Source organism: Onychomys torridus, chromosome 7 (assembly GCF_903995425.1).
Source record: "Onychomys torridus chromosome 7, mOncTor1.1, whole genome shotgun sequence".
NCBI classification, from domain to species: Eukaryota; Metazoa; Chordata; class Mammalia; order Rodentia; family Cricetidae; genus Onychomys; species Onychomys torridus.
In genome coordinates this window covers 81594047-81612369 of record NC_050449.1, presented here as the reverse complement: position 1 = coordinate 81612369, position 18323 = coordinate 81594047, and the positions used below count along the sequence as shown (strand labels likewise).

The 18323-nt window shown below is 35.8% G+C and overlaps 1 protein-coding gene across 5 annotated transcripts in view; it reads left to right on the top strand.

The window, feature by feature from the left end:
• The window catches only part of LOC118586892 (synaptotagmin binding cytoplasmic RNA interacting protein), a 35076-nt gene extending 19837 nt beyond the window's left edge, over positions 1 to 15239 (top strand). For 2 of the 5 annotated variants that reach the window (XM_036192345.1, XM_036192343.1), the window contains 6 exons: positions 357 to 492; positions 2337 to 2542; positions 4360 to 4509; positions 4787 to 4908; positions 8336 to 8702; positions 10696 to 15239. In XM_036192345.1, the coding sequence (XP_036048238.1) occupies positions 357 to 492; positions 2337 to 2542; positions 4360 to 4509; positions 4787 to 4908; positions 8336 to 8702; positions 10696 to 10737 (1023 nt within the window). In that variant the 3' untranslated portion in view covers positions 10738 to 15239. Of the gene's footprint in view, positions 1 to 356; positions 493 to 2336; positions 2543 to 4359; positions 4510 to 4786; positions 4909 to 8335; positions 9470 to 10695 lie in introns of those variants that run through there. The other 3 variants (XM_036192342.1, XM_036192346.1, XM_036192344.1) reach the window with 2 other exon arrangements.
• Positions 15240 to 18323: the final 3084 nt, after the last annotated feature.

Below are 18323 nucleotides of genomic sequence, written 5' to 3'. Positions count from 1 at the left end.
TTCCTTCTAAAATGGGAATTATGCTAAAATTTTTATACTATTGATATTAATTGAAAAAAGAAACTTTATTATGTCATCTCCTTATATTCATATAATGTAATTTAATCATGTCCACTCCTGGGTTTTTTTTTTTCACTCCACCTTGTGTCTTTTTCTCTTTACACCCCTAATAATTCACTTTTTTAAAATATGCTTTCCCCCTATAAAAGAACGGAAGCTTTTTTAAAAACTGAAAACACTTGATAAAAAGTACTAAAGTTTTTGGAAACAAATAGTTTTACCTTTGCATACAATTGAAAATATTCTATAATGATAAAAATAATTTTAAAATGTTGTATACATTTTTCCTCTTTCAGTATAATAATCATGAAATTCGTTCCGGAAAGCACATTGGTGTCTGCATCTCAGTTGCCAACAATAGGCTTTTTGTGGGCTCTATTCCTAAGAGTAAAACCAAGGAACAGATTCTTGAAGAATTTAGTAAAGTGACAGGTAAGTTGGATTTAATTGGCAGGAGGTACAACTTTATCAGTAATGAAGAGAAAATACTTGGGTGCCAAGTATTGTTCTAAACAGGATAAATTCTGTATTTGTTCACCAAGAATTTTTGCTTAAGCTTTATGAGTTTGGTAACCTTGTTACTAAGATAAGCTGCATGGTGATCATGCCAGCACTCAAGAGGCAAAGGCAGGTGATCCCTTGAGTTCTAGGACAGTTAGGGATACAAAGAAATGTGTGTGTCTGGGTCTGTGGTGGGGGAATAAGCAAACATTGAGTTGGAGAGATAGATGACTTGCCAGTTAAGAGCATTGGCTGCTCTTTCAGAAGCCCAGAGTTAAATTCCCAGCAAACACTTGGTGGTTCTGAAACATCAGTTTTAGGTGACTTGACACCCTTTTCTGGCCTCTGGGCAACAAACACAGACAAATGCAAGCATCCATACACATAAATAAATGTAAAGAAAACAAGAGAGGTTTAGGGAAAATTTCCTGGCAGTTAAGCTAATTTAGGAATATTTAGGGCTGAGGATAGAGTTTACCTAGCATTCACAAAGCCTTAGCTTTGATTTCTATAACTACATAAAGCCTGGTGTTGGTGGTACAAACACACCTGTCATTTCAGTGCTTGGCAGGAGGAAAGAGGAAGTTCAACATAGTGAACTTGAGGCCAGTCTGTGCACCACGAGACCTTGCCTTAAAAACAGTAAGACAAAACTAAACATGGTAACACTGCTGCAATTTGAGTTCAGTCTGTGTACAGTACATCCCTTCCTTGTATTTATTTCCATATTTATGCTGTTAGTTTTTTTTGTTTGATTTTTTTTTTTTTTTTTTGCTTTTTTGAGACGGGGTTTCTCTGTGTAGCTTTGGAGCCATTCCTGGAACTCGCTCTGTAGACCAGGCTTACAGAGATTCACCTGGCTCTGCCTCCCAAGTGCTGGGATTAAAGGGGTGCACCGCCACTGCACAGCTAGCTGTTAGTTTTTAAATCTTAACATATTAATGAGGCTTTTTCCCCTTGTTAAAGAAGCAAATGGTTATAAGCAGATAAATTGTTAACATGGTATAATTTTTTTAATTGTTCATCTGCCTGTAATGTTCAGCAATTTATTCTGTTACAGTCTTTATAAACAGAAAAGTGTTGAGCATTTGCATATTACTGTTTTCCTTTGAAGTAATACCGTGCATATTTGAGAGCAGAAAAAGATGCCATTTAAATGAATTTTAGGTCTTGCAAAATAGTGACACCTTATCTCAACTACACAAAAAGTAAGGGCTATTACCTAGGCTGAAGACCTGGGTTCTTGTACACGTGACCACTCCCTTGTAAATAGAAGTTTAATGCAGTGAATTAGTCTAACCACCTTTGACAAGGTGATACAGCATTTTTCTAATATGAAGATTTTTTTTCCCCCTCTCATACATTTAGTGGAATCAAAATGGTCCTTGGGGCTAGTTAAAAAAATACTTTACTTTCATTGTGTTTTCTGGACTTAGAATACTAGGGCAGGGTTGAATTGGAAATTTATTGGGATCTTTGAGAGAGAGGTTTGTTTGTTTTTTGAAGACAGGATAACGCTCTGTAGTCCAGGCTGGACTTGAAGTCACAGAGATCCACCTGCCTCTGCCTTCCGAGCGTGGGTATTAAAGGCCTGTCCCACTACCAGCTGACTTTTGGTCCTTTTCAAAATAATTGTTCTTTGTAAAAAGTGTCTAGCTTAGAAAATAAGATTATTTCTCATTTTTTAAATTTAAATATTATCTTAGTAAGACAAAGCTTTGCTGCTAAAAATTTTTGCCAGTTAACTGACTTCTGGAATGTTTGCTTAATTTCAGAGGGTCTCACAGATGTCATTTTATATCACCAACCGGATGACAAGAAAAAAAACAGAGGCTTTTGCTTCCTTGAATATGAAGATCACAAAACAGCTGCCCAGGCAAGGCGTAGGTTAATGAGTGGTAAAGTCAAAGTCTGGGGAAACGTTGGAACTGTTGAATGGGCTGATCCCATAGAAGATCCTGATCCTGAAGTTATGGCAAAGGTAAATATAGTGAAATAGAACAATTTTTATTGGGGTAATAGGATGAGGGAAAACGTACTAAATGAATTTCATGCGTTTTTTTTTAAATGATGTTTTTGAAGGCAAAAAGTATACTAAGTGATTAGAGTTATACACTAAGAAATGGGAGTGCATGGAAAGTGAAAATGGAAATTTTTATAGACGCTTAGCACCTTGTTAATTAAAAAAATTATTATGTATATAGTTTTCTGCCGGCATATATGCCTACATGTCAGAAGTGGGCACCAGATCTCATCATTGATGGTTGTGAGCCACCATATGGTTCCTGGGGATTGAACTCAGGACCCGTGGAAGAGCAGCCAATGCTTTAGCCTCTGACCCATCTCTCCAGCCCTTGAGTCTACTACACTTTCATGGGCACACCAGTAGGCTTACCTTCTAAAGGTTCCACAAACTTCCCAAAACACCACACAGTTTTTAGACCAGGCCTTTATTTAATGCATAGGTCTTTGAGGGAGAGTAGAGATTCAGATTACAATATATTGTCACCGTTATAGTATCCTAGAAATTGTATTACTACTCTGAAAAATCCTGTGCTTTGTCTGATTACCCCTCAAACCTTGACAGCCCCTTGTCTCTTTCACCATTTCAGAGTGTTGTGATTGATATAAACTTCTCAGTGTGGTGGTAACTTTTTTTGGTTTTTTGAGACAGGGTTTCTTCTCTTCGTAGTTTTGGAGCTTGTCCTGGATCTCACTGTGTAGACCAGGCTGGCCTTGAACTCACAGAGATCTGCCTGCCTCTGCCTCCCAAGTGCTGGGATTAATAGCGTTTGACACCACCACTTGGTGGTGATACAATTTTAAGTGCCCTCTTTTTTGGCTTTATGACTATAGCAACATCTACTCCTGGCTCTGTGATAGGGTTTCTCTGTGTAGTCCTGGCTATCCTGGGACTCCCTTAGAGTCCCCTGCCTTTGCCTCCTAAGTGCTATGATTAAAGACATGTACCACACCAGTGCCTGGCTTATATAGCTAAAAATTTTGCTTTGTTTGTCCATTTGTATTCTGAGGGATATCTTGATTCTTTCTTATTTGGGGGAGTTAAGGCTGTTAGAAGCATCTGGATGTGGGTTTTTGTATGAACATAAAATTTCAACTCTTGAGCCGGGCGGTGGTGGCACACGCATGTAATCCCAGCACTCGGGAGGCAGAGGCAGGTGGATCTCTGAGTTCGGTGCCAGCCTGGTCTACAGAGCTAGTCCAGGACAGGCTTCAAAGCTACAGAGAAACCATCTCTGAAACAAACAAACAAACAAACAAAAAATTGAGCTCTTGGATAAATAGCAAGGAATAATAACAGGATCATTAAGTAAGAATATATGTTTAGTTTTGTAAGGGATATGTATGTAGTGTTTTTGTTTGCTGGAATTTTTTTTCCTCCTTTTTTTGGTGCAAGACGATTTCTCTGTAACAGCTGGATGTCTTGGAACTCAATTTGTAGACCAGTCTGGCCTTGAACTCAGAGATCCTCCTGTCTCTGCTTTCCTAGTTCTGGCATTAAAGGTGTATAGTTTTATACTTCAGCTAGCTTTCTTGTTTGCTAATAACTGATAAGCACAGTTTTCATGGTAAAACTTGTTTTGGTAATTAGCTGTTTGTTTTCCCCCTTCACTTGACCAGCAATTTCACTCCTTAGTATTTATGAGTGAAGTTGGAAACTATATATCTTATATTCTACTGGTTGTTGTAATTCAAGGTAGCTTTATATGGTGGGGTAATTGCTTTCAGAAATTGAACTTATTGGAAATATTTAGGGAATTTGCCTTTTTATTTCAGGTAAAAGTGCTGTTTGTACGCAACCTTGCCAATACTGTAACGGAAGAAATTTTAGAAAAGTCATTTAGTCAGTTTGGGAAACTGGAACGAGTGAAGAAGCTAAAAGATTATGCTTTCATTCATTTTGATGAGCGAGATGGTGCTGTCAAGGTAAACAAGTGGTAGAAATTCAATGTTGTTAGTCTTGCAATCAGCATGCTTTATAAATTGGAGGCAAAGTTCAGGTTATGAAATTCACTCAAGCAAACCTTTATTGGTCTCACCCAATTTCTTAAGTAGAAATAGTGAAGTGTAAGATCTTTAGTTAAAGCCCAACCATGTTTTATCTAATTGAGGCTTTCCGAGCTAATGTAAATGTTTTGTAAGTTTTAAAGTAAAATTACTTGAAAGCCTTCTTGCATATTGATCGTTGTATTACTTTTTAAAGGCTATGGAAGAAATGAATGGTAAAGACTTGGAGGGAGAAAATATTGAAATTGTTTTTGCTAAGCCACCAGATCAGAAAAGGAAAGAAAGAAAAGCTCAGAGGCAAGCAGCAAAGAATCAAATGTGAGTAAAAGATGAATACTTTAAAGAAAAATTGTATGCATATAATTTTGGTATAATTTGTGTTAGTGAAACATCAAATTTATGAACTACCTTTTAAAAACAACTTGAATTGAGAACTTTGTATAACAGAAATGGCAAGGATCTAATTGTTTACTAAGGTCTTGCTGTTGACCATATTTGGGATAATTCTTAATATCCTGTATTTGAGTAAGGGAAAGTCAGACTTTAATGTTGCTGTAATATTTTTTGAAAGGACCATGCATATTAGTCATCTATATGACTGAAATTTTTTTTTTTTTTTTGGAGCTGATGATTGAACCCAGGGCCTTGTGCTTGCTAGGCAAGTGCTCTAACACTGAGCTAAGTCCCCAACCCTGGCAATATTTTTGTAAAAGGATGGTATTCCCCATCCTGATTTTTTTTTTTGAGGCCACATCTTACTGAGTAGAGTAGCACTTACTAGCCTGGCTGGCCTCGAACTTGGAGAGCTCTACTTGCTTCTCCCATAAGTGTTGGGATTAAAGGTGTGTGCCACCAAAACTAGTTGAGAATTTCTTCTTGGAAAGGTATAGAATATTAAGTCTTTTATTAGGTTGTTACCTTTGCACCAAAGAGAGATACGAAGATTCATTTTTAAAAAATACCACTCAAAGATTTCATAGGACGATGAATAGACTCTGAATTGAGTATAGATAGTAAAATAAAATATTAAACAAGTTAGGGGTGCTGAAGGGATGGCTTAGCAGTCAAAGGTGTTTGCTGCAGTGCTAGTGGGGCAGAGTTGAATTCCTAACATCCACATCTGGTATCTTAAAACAAGCAATTGGTATTTCCCATAACTCTAGCTGTAGGTAATTCTGATGCCTCTCTGGATACTTGTGTTCATGTACATTTGTGCATATATACACATATACAGAAATAAAAAAGAAAGTCTTAGATGTGATGAATTGTATTAATTGGAGACACTTGTAGAGGCTTTTCAAGGAGGGGTGTGTGTGTGTGTGTGTGTGTGTGTGTGTGTGTATTTTTTTCCAAGAAAGGGTTTCTCTGTAGGTGTGCATATTAAGGAAATAGAGGGGCCCACAAAATTGTTCAGTGGGTAAAGAAACCTGTTGACATGAGTTCCATTTTCTTGAAACCAAATGATGAGGGAAACAGCCCATCCTAGTTGTACTCATGCTTGTGTATGCACAAACCCACAGTAAACAAAAACTTTTTTTTTTCTTTTTTAAATAAAGAAGAAGGAAAAGTGGGAGGTGCTAGTGAAGATGGCTCTGTTGTTAACCATCAAGCTTGGAGACTTGGTTCAATTTCTAGGACAGTCTGTAGTAGGAGAGCACCAGAAGTTAGCCTCTGTTTTTGTTGTTGTTTTGGAGCTGAGGATCGAACCCATGGCCTTGTGCTTGCTAGGAAAGCACTCTACCACTGAGTTAAATCCCCATCCCTTAGCCTCTGGTTTTGTTATGTGCACTGGATCATGCACTCCCATGATGTACACACAACCAAAAGTCAGGGAAACTGTTGAGTCTAAGAACTGAAAGATAACACTTTACAAATTGTTAGGGAGGAACACAGGTAATTGCTGTTTAACATAAAATCAATATTTATTCGAGACAGGGTTTCTCTGTGTAACAACCCTGGCTGTCCTGGAACTTGCTCTGTAGACCAGACTGGCCTTGAACTCACAGAGCCCTGCCTGCCTCTGCCACCTGAGTGCTGGGATTAAAGGTGTGCGCCACCATGCCCTAGTTAATTGTATTTTAGGACAATTTTCTGTGAGTTGCAAAAGAACCTGTTACTTTATAGTCAAAAAAGTGACCACATTCTAGTTTACATAGTTAAATGTTCAGTTGGAGAATGTTAAGTTCTGGCCCTTAAATCTCAAACGTCAACTAAGTAAGTTGTGGTCAAATTGAAATTTTCAGATACCTTATGTGACAGTTATTGTGATCCATTTTTTTTTTTTTTTTGAAGAACTAAAGAAGTACACTGAATAGTTTTGATGGTGGGAGTATAAATGAAGAAAAATTTTCATAGTCTTAATACTCAAACTATTGGATATTCTGTACGAAATAAAAATAATGATTTTTTTCACATTTTTTTTCCCTGAGACAGGGTTTCTCTGTGTAGTTTTGTGCCTTTCCTGGAACTCACTTTGGAAACCAGGCTGGCCTTGAACTAACAGAGATCTGCCTGGCTCTGCCTCGAGTGCTGGGATTAAAGTCGTGCTCTACAGCCGCCCAGCTCACATTTCTTTTAGACCATTAGAGATTATTAATATCAGATATAAGTATCACAATTTATTGTAGGTTGAGATGAGAGAAGTTGTATTTGTAACTTGATAAATGCAATAACATGTATTTGAAAATCCACATTGCATCCGAATCTTTTACTCAGTTTGAGGAAATTCTTGAGGCACAGATATCAACTTGCCTAAGACCAGTTACACAGTAATTAGTATAGAGAAGGCATTGAACTAAGGCAGTGTTTCTGGCCCCAGAGTTTCTATGCTTGGGGCTGGAGAGATGGCTTGATGGTTAAGAGCATTGGCTACTATTAGAGAGGAACCAGTTTTAATTCTCAGTACCCACATGGCAGCTCACAGCTGTCTGTAACTCCTGTTTCAGGGGATCTGATGCCCTCATAGAGACATGCCTACAAACAACACCAATGTACATAAAGTAAAAACAATAAATTATAATTTCTATTCTTAACTACGTACACTATCACTATGGCTTCTCTGTCTTTTATGTGAGTAACATTTTAGGTTTTCTAATTTTCTTGTTTTTTTTTTTTTTGTTTTTTGTTTTTGTTTTTTTGAGACAGGGTTTCTCTGTACCTTTGCGACTTTCCTGGAACTTGCTTTGTAGATCAAGCTGGCCTGGAACTCACAGAGATCCACCTGCCTCTGCCTCCCGAGTGCTGGGATTAAAGGCATGCGCCACCACCGCCTGGCAGGTTTTCTAATTTTTTAATGTAAGACATCTAACAACGTCCCTAGCCTTTTCTAGATAGCAGTAGCACCCATTAATGTCCTTAGACATTACCAAATGTACCCAATGGTAGGAGTTGAAACGGAACCATTATTTCTGATGAGAATCATTGCATACATTAGCTTGTTGTCGTGTGTTCTTCCTTAAGTCAGAAATACTAATCATTATGCTAGAATAAGAATATTTGCCGTGTTGATGGCGCATGCTTTTAATCCCAGCACTCGGGAGGCAGAGGCTGGCGGATCTTTGTGTGTTTGAGGCCAGCCTGGTCTACAGAGCGAGATCCCGGAAAGGCGCAAAGCTACACAGAGAAACCCTGTCTCAGAAAAAACACCAAAAACAAAATCTGACTTTGATTGCTACAAATGCCTGCACTAATCACTAATTTGATTTATACTCTAATCTTTGTGTGTTTTTTTTTTTCTTTTTAATAGGTATGATGATTACTACTATTATGGTCCACCTCATATGCCCCCCCCATCAAGAGGTCGAGGGCGTGGAGGTAGAGGTGGCTATGGATATCCTCCAGATTATTATGGATATGAAGATTATTATGATTATTATGGCTATGATTACCATAACTATCGTGGTGGATATGAAGATCCATACTATGGTTATGAAGATTTTCAAGTTGGAGCTAGAGGAAGGGGTGGTAGAGGAGCAAGGGGTGCTGCTCCATCCAGAGGTCGTGGGGCTGCTCCTCCCCGTGGTAGAGCCGGTTATTCACAGAGAGGAGGCCCTGGATCAGCAAGAGGCGTTCGAGGTGCGAGAGGAGGTGCCCAACAACAAAGAGGCCGCGGGGTACGTGGTGCAAGGGGTGGCCGCGGTGGAAATGTAGGAGGAAAGCGCAAAGCTGATGGGTACAACCAGCCAGATTCCAAGCGGCGCCAGACCAATAATCAGAACTGGGGCTCCCAACCCATTGCTCAGCAACCGCTCCAAGGTGGTGATCATTCTGGTAACTATGGTTACAAAGCTGAAAACCAGGAGTTCTATCAGGATACTTTTGGGCAACAGTGGAAATAGAAACAATAGGGCACCTGTAAAATTGGAGACTGATAGATTGACTAGAAACTGGCCCTAAATCTGAACAGGTGCCGTTATAATTTGAGACATCTGGCAAGATTTTCCCTTTATGTATATATTTTAACAATCCGCTTGGACACGAACAAAGCCACACTTCTAACTGCTTCTGGCAAACTGATTCATTTTTACTTTTAATTTTTTTCCAATAAAGGTATTCTTAGATAAGAGGAAAATAGTTAATGAGTTTGCATTCCTGCTTGAGAATTTGGCTCATTGGCTGTAGTATATACAATGTTTCTGGGTAGCGTTTAGATTTGGTGTCTTGAAAAGGTAGTTGATTAAAAACCAAGTATGTCTTTAATATCTTGTATCAGAACAACTATTTGTATGTTACCAACTTAAATTGCTAGAATAAGGTAAATTGGTACACAACTGCTATTTTTAATTTAGAACTTTGACCTAATTGGGTTTTCAAAACCATTTGGCTACTTGTATTCTTTATGCTGTTGTTAATTTCAATAAAAAATTCACATCTAAATGTATACTTACTAAAACTGTGTTTACAATTCGTTTTTCACAAAATTTTCTGCAAATTTGGTTCAAATTGTATAGCATGTCAAGGCCAATTAAAGGGGTTTGTGCCTTGTAAAGCCTTGTGTGGAATATGTCTGCATATTACACAACCCTGATTTGTTGCAGTTCTCTGCTTCTGGTTTAAAGTGCTGTTACACAACAGACTCATGTTCTCAGCCAAAATTTATAATTAGCATGTGTAGTAAGTTTAAGTTGGTAAGTATTTTTATAGCTCTTAACTTTATGATAAACTATAACAAGGACAATTACAGGTAGTCTCAAAGAGTTGTGGGATACACTTAACACTTTAGTTGTTTGAAGTTTATCCTAATAGTGTAAAACTCAATTTAGTATATTGCCCCTCTTGATTATTTTTGTGCAGCATGGGACAGCAAAGAAACACTATTGTGATGTTGGGAATAATGTGAGTGTTTATGAGTTGAATTTTCTTTAATTCATTGTGCTTCCCTCCAATTAAAATGAAAAGGACATTTTAATTAGTCAATATTGAAAGCTTAAATTTACTTCACAAATTAGTTTATATCAAAAATTTAATGGCTATTGCCATTTGTATTTGAGATTTATTCTCATTACATGGTCAATAATAGCAATGATGGGAAAAATTAAAGTGTTTTTTCTTTTTCTTTTTTGTGTAGTGGTGGGGATAGATGTAAGGTCCAAAGTGAACCTGCAATTCTCCCAAAATTCAGAAATTTATATTTGACAGTCCAAGTGAGACAGACACATAGGAGTGTGCTTTTTTTTTAAAAAAAAAATGTAAACTAATGAATTCTGAATTACTAGGTAAACAAATCTCAGATGTTTTCTTTGATTATTCCATGTCTCAAATGGGAATACTTATAAATTTATTGGGACAAGTCCCTTAAAGTGTTAAGTTGTTAGGTTTTTCCTTAGTATTTTTAAAATTAGTTTTAAATAAAATCAGTTTGTGGAAAAAAAGTGGGGTTTTCAAAATACCTGTCCCCCAAAGCAAACTCAAGATTCAACTGAAAGCAAGTGAAAAAACCAAGCAAAAGGAAATCCAGTTATTCTACAGGCACTAACTTGTTGGATAGAGATTATATAAGATAGGGTATTATATAAAGCTTTCTTACTTTTAATGTTATCATTATGTATATACACATAATTAATTTAAAATGATTTATCTAACTGATTCCTTTTGTTACCTGGCTAGCAGGGAAAAGGGGTCGAGGCCGGTCCTGACCTGTTACAATGAAGACTGACTTGCTATGTGGGATTACACCAGAAGCTTGCAGTGGAGTAATGGTAAGGAAAATCAAGCAACCTTAAATATCTCGGCTGTATAGGAGCATATTCTATTGCAGAAGACCTTCCTATGAAGATCATGGAATCAAATACGGGACATTGAACTAATACTTGGACTTTGATATGAATTTCTTTAACAATTTTCTCTGCAGTGCAAGTTATTAAACTAAAGCTACTCTATTTTCCAAATGTGTTCCAACAAAAATCCTTCATAACTTCTAGCATGGTATCTTAATAAAGAATAAAGTTCTTCTCTTTAAAAAATCTGCTCTAAGTAGATTTTTCCCCTCTTTTTTTAATTAAGGATCTCAGCAGTGGTATTCTGAAATATTCTCTTGAATTTGTGCATTTAAATTTTATTGCAGTGATATAGATGAATGCCACTGTTGGTACCCTTAAATTTTATTTCTGCTCACCAAGGTTAATCATGATTGTCTATATCTTTTTTATAGTAATCACTTTTGAATTGTGTTCAGATGCAGTTTCAGGTGTAATCATCAGAGCTGGTTAGTCAGGCATTCCAGATAGTGGTTCTTTTCAGAACCTTTTTTAAAGGGTTGGTTAACTACCTCAGTAGCAGAGGATTGAACTATACCCTGTCTGTACTGTACATAGAAAATCTTTGTAGATAAAAGCAAGGCTTGTTAAATATGATATGAGGGTAAGATTTTAATAAACCAAATGTAACATTCTTAGTTGCCTTTAGTTTCAGAGGCTTGTAAGACTTCCTCATGACCATCATAACAGGCCTTGCTTTTGTCGTATTTTGTGGCTGAAAAAGCAGCCTTGCTTCTTCAGATATTGTAGTTATTTGGATGTATAATAGTTTAGCAAGATGTTACTTTTGTAAGACATCAGATGTTCAAAAAAGTGCATCCGAACTTGTACTAAATACTGCAGTGTCCCTTTATAAAAAGTCAGACTAAAACTGACAATTGTACAGCAAAGCCTGACATTTGGATATTTTGAAGTTTTTTCATAAATCATAGAAATTAGTATATGGCTGTAGTTTAGCTTTTTAGGTAAAAGGTATGTTTCATTAGTGCATTTGTTACTGCTGATCACTATAAAAATGTGAATCAGCTTTCCATTTCTTATGCAGGTCATGATAACTTGTAGAGTAGAGTACAATCATTTGTGCTATGTTTTTAATTTTCTAAAGCACCTTGATGACAGTGAGTGTTCAGTGGTGAAGCATCCTCTATTGAATCACCCTCAAAAAATTTTTTGCCAAGTCCTAAGTTGATAGCTTAAAGTCAAAAGTAAAATGATAGTTTAAATAGGACTTGGTGTAAGAAATACCTTCTCCCCTTCCCCAAAGGGATACTGCAGTTATATCACATACCCAATAGGCACCACGATGAAGATCAGAGCTTATACCTAATTAAGGTTTTATACACACCAGTTCCCCAGTAAATGCAAATTTAACAAGAAAATTAGACATGTCATATGTTCAAAATGCTCATGGCAAACAATCATTTTTGCATTCCTGCAAATAAAATTGTTTTATACTGTAAGCTGGAGGCGAGTGTAACTTATTTTTGTAATAAAGTTTTTATTTTTTTTATGTGTCATTAATATAAATGTGTGTTAGTATAGCAAAATCTTCTGGTTTAAAAACTTAGAATTGCACACATTTCAGTATGTTCATTTGTACTTACATAATTCTAGAATAGTGGTTGCCAATAGCCTGTATGTTTCCCATTAATTGGTTTTTTTTTCTTTATTTTTTTGTTACCTTAATAAACCATTTTAGTATGTTGTATGTCAGTTACTGGGATAGCTGGGGCATAGAGTGTAATTTAAAATTTGTCAATAAGTATTCATTGGAATATATGTAAATGTGCCTTGCCGGTTGTTGAAACTTACCTACAAAATGAGTATGGGGTGACAAAAATTTGTTCCTGGTGCTTAATGAAACTTTCTTCCACTGATTTTATATATTACCCTGTGCTTTTTAAAAAGTACATCTCTCAAATCGTAAGTTTGAGGGCTACACAAAACATGTACATTTCATTCTAACATAGTAAGTACACTAGGTCGTGGAAAGTGGGTCAATATTATGTAGCCTTCAGCAAAATAGAATCTCAGTGTAATCCTTGGTGCTGGCACTTCCCAGGTCCAAGGAGTAAAATGATCCCATCTAAGAGGTCATTGCCATGCCTATTGGCGCTTAACTGTCATACCATTTTTAACGGACACTGTCAAGGTCTTTTAGTTAATTCCTGGATTTATTTGTTGGGAAGCTAGAACAGGATGTTTGACTTTACTGCATTGACAAAGTTGAAAGATGAACACTTTTGTGGGTTCACAAATGTGTTCTTTAAGAAAACATTGGAGTATTAAGCTCTATGGATTTCTAAGACTTGGCTATTTTAGTTTGGGGACATGGGAGGGAAAACTGATTAAAAAGAAATTGTGAAGAATTGATGATTATACTTAAGGGTAATTGTAAACAGTGGTGATGAAATGCAAACTCAAGTGAAAATACTTGACAGTGTTCATTTTTATGACTTTGAATTTAAGCCATTATAATTACTTTAAAATTAAATATCATTTGCACTGTTCTGATAATGGGTGCAGTTTTTGAGCAATATAATCAGAGCTAAATATGCATGTAGTGATTAGTGATGTGAACAATTAAGTTCTGAGAAGATTACTAACCGTGGTATTTTCAAACTTCAATTTTCTGTAGTAAAATCAGTAACAAACTCTTATCAGAAATCAAGAAAAAACAGGCAATGCATATAAACATAATTTTGAATGTTGTGTGGCCTATAAAGCAATAATGCAATTTATATGGAATGTCAATGGGATATGAGAAATGGAAATGCGAAAATAACTAATCCTTTAGTAAAAATGTCAACATGTTAAAAAGGGGGAATGTTAAACTAATGTAGGTTATTGCGTTTGTGATTTGTTTATGGGTTCTTGGCTTTGACAGCTTCAAAGAATGGACAGATGGCAAGTTTTGTATATATTGTCAAGGAAAGGGTTTTAATAGTCCCTTCCTTGAGGTAAAAAGTTTATAAAAAAGAATTTTGATTGTTGAAAAGTTACCTAACCAAAACAGACGCAAGATTTTGTTTCTGCAGACTACTTGGCAATCAAAAGTGTTCATAAATTTAGCTTATCAGTTTTTAGGAAGTTAGTTTGTGAGAAAGTTGTATTAATTATATTCTTCCCAAGCATGCTTTTTGTGCAAGATTTTTAGTCCTTGGAATTGAATCACATGTTAAAAATGGAGAATTGAATTGCACAAAAGGAATATGTTCACGATGGCACTTAACAGCATCATGAGAAACTTACGGATTACTGCAGAACTTTTACTACTTGATGCAAATCTGACTAAACAAAAGTATAAACGTTTTCTCATGACAGATTAGGAATGACACAAATGGATTGATGGGGAGATCTGGGCTATATAATTGTATATAAGATATTTGAAAAGATGTATTTAGTATTAGGATGAACATCAAACCACAAGGGAAAATTAGTACAGCTTTTTTGAAATTACTTGGTCAGAAACAGCAAATACATCATGTTATGATGTAGTCACTAATTAAAATACAGAAGGGCTTCATGCATGAAAAACGGTAGCCGATCTGAGAGTAAATGATTGCTCAGGTTCTTAAAAACTCCAATAATACCCTCCAAGACTGTTTTCTCCCCACTTACCCATAACATAAACAGGAAATCGGTGGGTATAAAGTTAACAAATAAACAACTTACTTTAACAATACATGGAACAGACTTCTTGGGATGATTTTTACTGTGTAGTATTTACTTAGTAATCTTACCACTCAATAGGGCATGCCACTAAAGATGCTAATTATGAACCAAGGCTCACACAGGCATTTTTTAAAAACTGAGCCAATGTATAGATGGACTTTTGGAGTCTATCGCTTTTTAAAAGTTCTTAAAACATAAAACAACACCACAGTCTGCCTTCAATAATGTACCTAAAATGTTTTTCAGGACCAGAAGCATTCAGTTGGACAACCTTTTTTGCAAACGCAAATCAGTATTACTCTGGGTCAAAGATTAAGTTTGTAATATTCACAGTAGTCTGGTAAACATTTAGAAGTCTGACATTGAGAAACAAAAGCTTGTACCTGAGTATTTTAATTAAAAAATTAGATTTTAGCTTATTTAAATTCTTTTACATTTATTTATCCATAGAATTTATATTTATTTCATTCTTTTCGTCTCACTGAAAGCTGTCTGCAGGCTTTTTGATTTGGATTAGATGTGTGAAGTACTGTCTTTCGCCAAAAACCTCAAATTACCTGTTTTTTTTCCCAACGTAGTGGGTTTGTGCTTGTTTGGAGATCAGTTCAAAAACTATCTGTACTATCTGTACTGCCTCTGATGTTAAGATTTTATGTATAGCATAAGGAAGCTAGCTCTGACTATATTTTCCTAAGAATAAAGACCTATTTTTGTAGCATGTCTTAGGATCTCCAGGAGTCCAAGAGTTATTGTGATTGTTCTCCATTTCATCATTTTTCACTCAACAGCTTTTTAGTAGACACTTGGAATCTTTAGAGCTCTATCGCCTTTTGATCATGCATACATTCAAAGTAACTAGGAAATGGTAGAAACAAATTCCCTAAATACCTCTAATTGCAAGCCACATAAGTGGGAGGAGATGTATAGAATAAATAATTTGGGCTGGTCTTCGTTTAATTTTAAATTTTGGAAATACTTGGTCACATACATGCCAATAGATTCATGAACTCCATGATAATTTGTTTTGGGAACATGCTTCACCATGTAGTGTTCTTCTATTCTCCAGTTTTATTTCTGGCAAATAAAATTTCTTTGAAGATTGGAAAATGAGATTGAAGTACCAAATAATTCAGGAGAGGGGAAGAAGAAAATGATCTCTTGATAAAATTTGCATTTAGATTACTACAAATGAGTTTATGTGAATGAACTCTGCTCCATTGCATATTAAAGTCAGTGGCCTCGTACAGGACTTGTAAGTATATTCCGGGTTTCCTGGCTCCCGGTTCCAGGCTAGTTAGATGTGGGGGCTAGGAAGGAGATAGGGGTGGTTTGAAATACATTAATAACTTTGCTACTTGATTTAAATGCTGTAGCTACCCAAGTTGGTATTTATTAATGAGAATATTTCAAGACATGATTGGGGAAGTCCTGGTAAATCACTTCGGAAGCCATTTAGAGATTGTCTTCAAGTGTATTTCTGGTGTAATAAATTTAGTTGTGAGAAAAACAGGGTCACTACAGAAGTTGCTTTTTACAGGCTTAAATGACTTAGTTTATTATTACAATTTAAACTTGATTTCTGATTTGAGAATTACAAAGGTTACATGTAATTTTTATGTATTGTGATTTCCTTAAACTATTCTTCTGAAAGGATTGTGAAATTTCAACTTGGAGAAAAGTTATATCAGATTTTGCTTTTTCAGGGAAAGAAGTCAAAAGGATTTGGGTAGACAGGCCGTTACTACAGATTGCTGAGTCAAATAAGACTTCCTAACAGTAAAATTAGATTTATGGGAAAATTAGATTCTACATGGCATCTCACAGAATTTTTTCCATTCCTTTGTGTTGGGGATATTTGATGGTGGTAACTTTAAAATGAGATGAAATTTGAGTAGTCATGATATTTATGAAATACTGGTATTGTACTATTTGAAGGGCAAGTTTGCCAAACCTGAAGGCATATATATCATTTAAAACCTAAAGAGAGTATCAGAATTTATATTGGCTATAGAATAGTCAGCCGTACCTGGTAGTGCATCTTATAATCCCAGCTACACAGGAGATTGAGGGAGAAGCTTGAAGAGGTAGGAGCTCCACCTGTAATTGCTTGAAATTATTTAATATGCCATGATGAATTAGAAAAAGGCATACATGACTTGTTCTCACTTATTTTGAATGTCCCTCGGGACAAAAACGTAAGAGAACAAAAGCTAATCAATTCAGGAAAGTTCATGTATATGTTTGTATATTGCACTTCTCTTCTACAGTCAACGTGTATGTATAGTGTAGTTTTGGGTAATAGAGTTCACTTTACTTTTTTTCTTCTTGAAATAGTACTCACATGTTAGTAAAAAATTATTTCTTGAGAATGCTTCAGTATTATTAAGGGCAAATGCAATTCCTTTAGACTTTACCATGCCTTCTGACAGCATTTATTTTTATAAAATTATACAAGTTCTAACGGACCTATTGGGTTTCTGAAAATCCATTTAGAATTTAGGAGCATCAAGTAAAGGCTGTAGAGAGAAGATATTATGATTGTTCAGTTTGTATGGCTTACTGTTTTCATCAGTTTGCTTAAGTTGCCTATTATGATCATGTTTATTTTATTTTATTTTTGCCTTCTATTAGAATGGAAGCCCCTTGAGGGCAGGACATCTGAGTGTTATGCAGGCAGCTCAAAAACAGTCTTGAGTGCTTTTCCCTCTGTAGATAGTCAGGGAATTTGCTGTACTGTTTAATTCACTTAAAATCCTTTTAAATGCTAACATGATGCTGCCATCCTAGATAGAAATTAAGGTTATGAAGTTCCATGTTTAAATTGTCAGTATGACTACAAAAATTATGAGTAGCTTTGCCTTCAGTTGTAGGACCAGATGCAGTATGACTTAAATGCTTTATGTCTTTTATAGATTTTCAAATACTTGTGTGAAAGTCACTATATTTTCCTAATTTGAAATTGGAGGGGAAAAGGATGCTTAAAAGTTGTCCTTAGCAGTGACCCTCTGAAAGTCGATTCTGTCAATTTTCCTTCATGATAATGTCTAGTTTCAGTGCATTATGCTACAGAAAATTCTTCATGTTTATTTATGAAGTAGTGGTACTTAAAGATTGAGATGACGGTTTTTAGTCACAGTACATGTACATAGCCGTTAGGCTAATTAAAGTTTGGAAATTACTGATTTTAATAGTATCTACACTTCTATGCTTTTAAATATAGCTTGGTAAGAAAATAGGTACATCTACATGAATAGCCTTTTAATCTACCAAGTGATAGGAAATAAAAGTTAGATCATTAAAAAAAGGCTTTAGTTTTGAGTAAAGATGGTATTCATGTTTATTGTGTTTATAATTAAGAGTTTATCTTGAATAGTACTATTTCCTTTGGTACTGAAAGTGGAATTCATGACCTTACATATATGAAGTCTGCACTCTGCACCCATTCCCACTGATAACAACTTAAAACTTATTGGAAAGAACTTAAGCAGCACAGGATAGGAATTCTATATTCCAGCGCATTCCGAGCTCCTGCAGTTCTAGTAGTAACGTTTAACCTCTTTGTTTTTGTTTTTAGGACAAAGTTTCTCTGTAGCTCTGTCTGCCCTAGAACTCACCTGTGGGCCAGGCTGGCCTTAAAAATCAGATCCACCTGCTTCTGTCTCCTCTACGTGCTGGGATTAAAGATGTACATCACCATGCCTGGCTTTATTTTATTTAAAAAAAATTTTTTTTAAAGATTTATTTATTTATTATGTATAGTGTCTGTCTATACGTATCCTTGCCGGCCAGAAGAGGGTGCCAGAT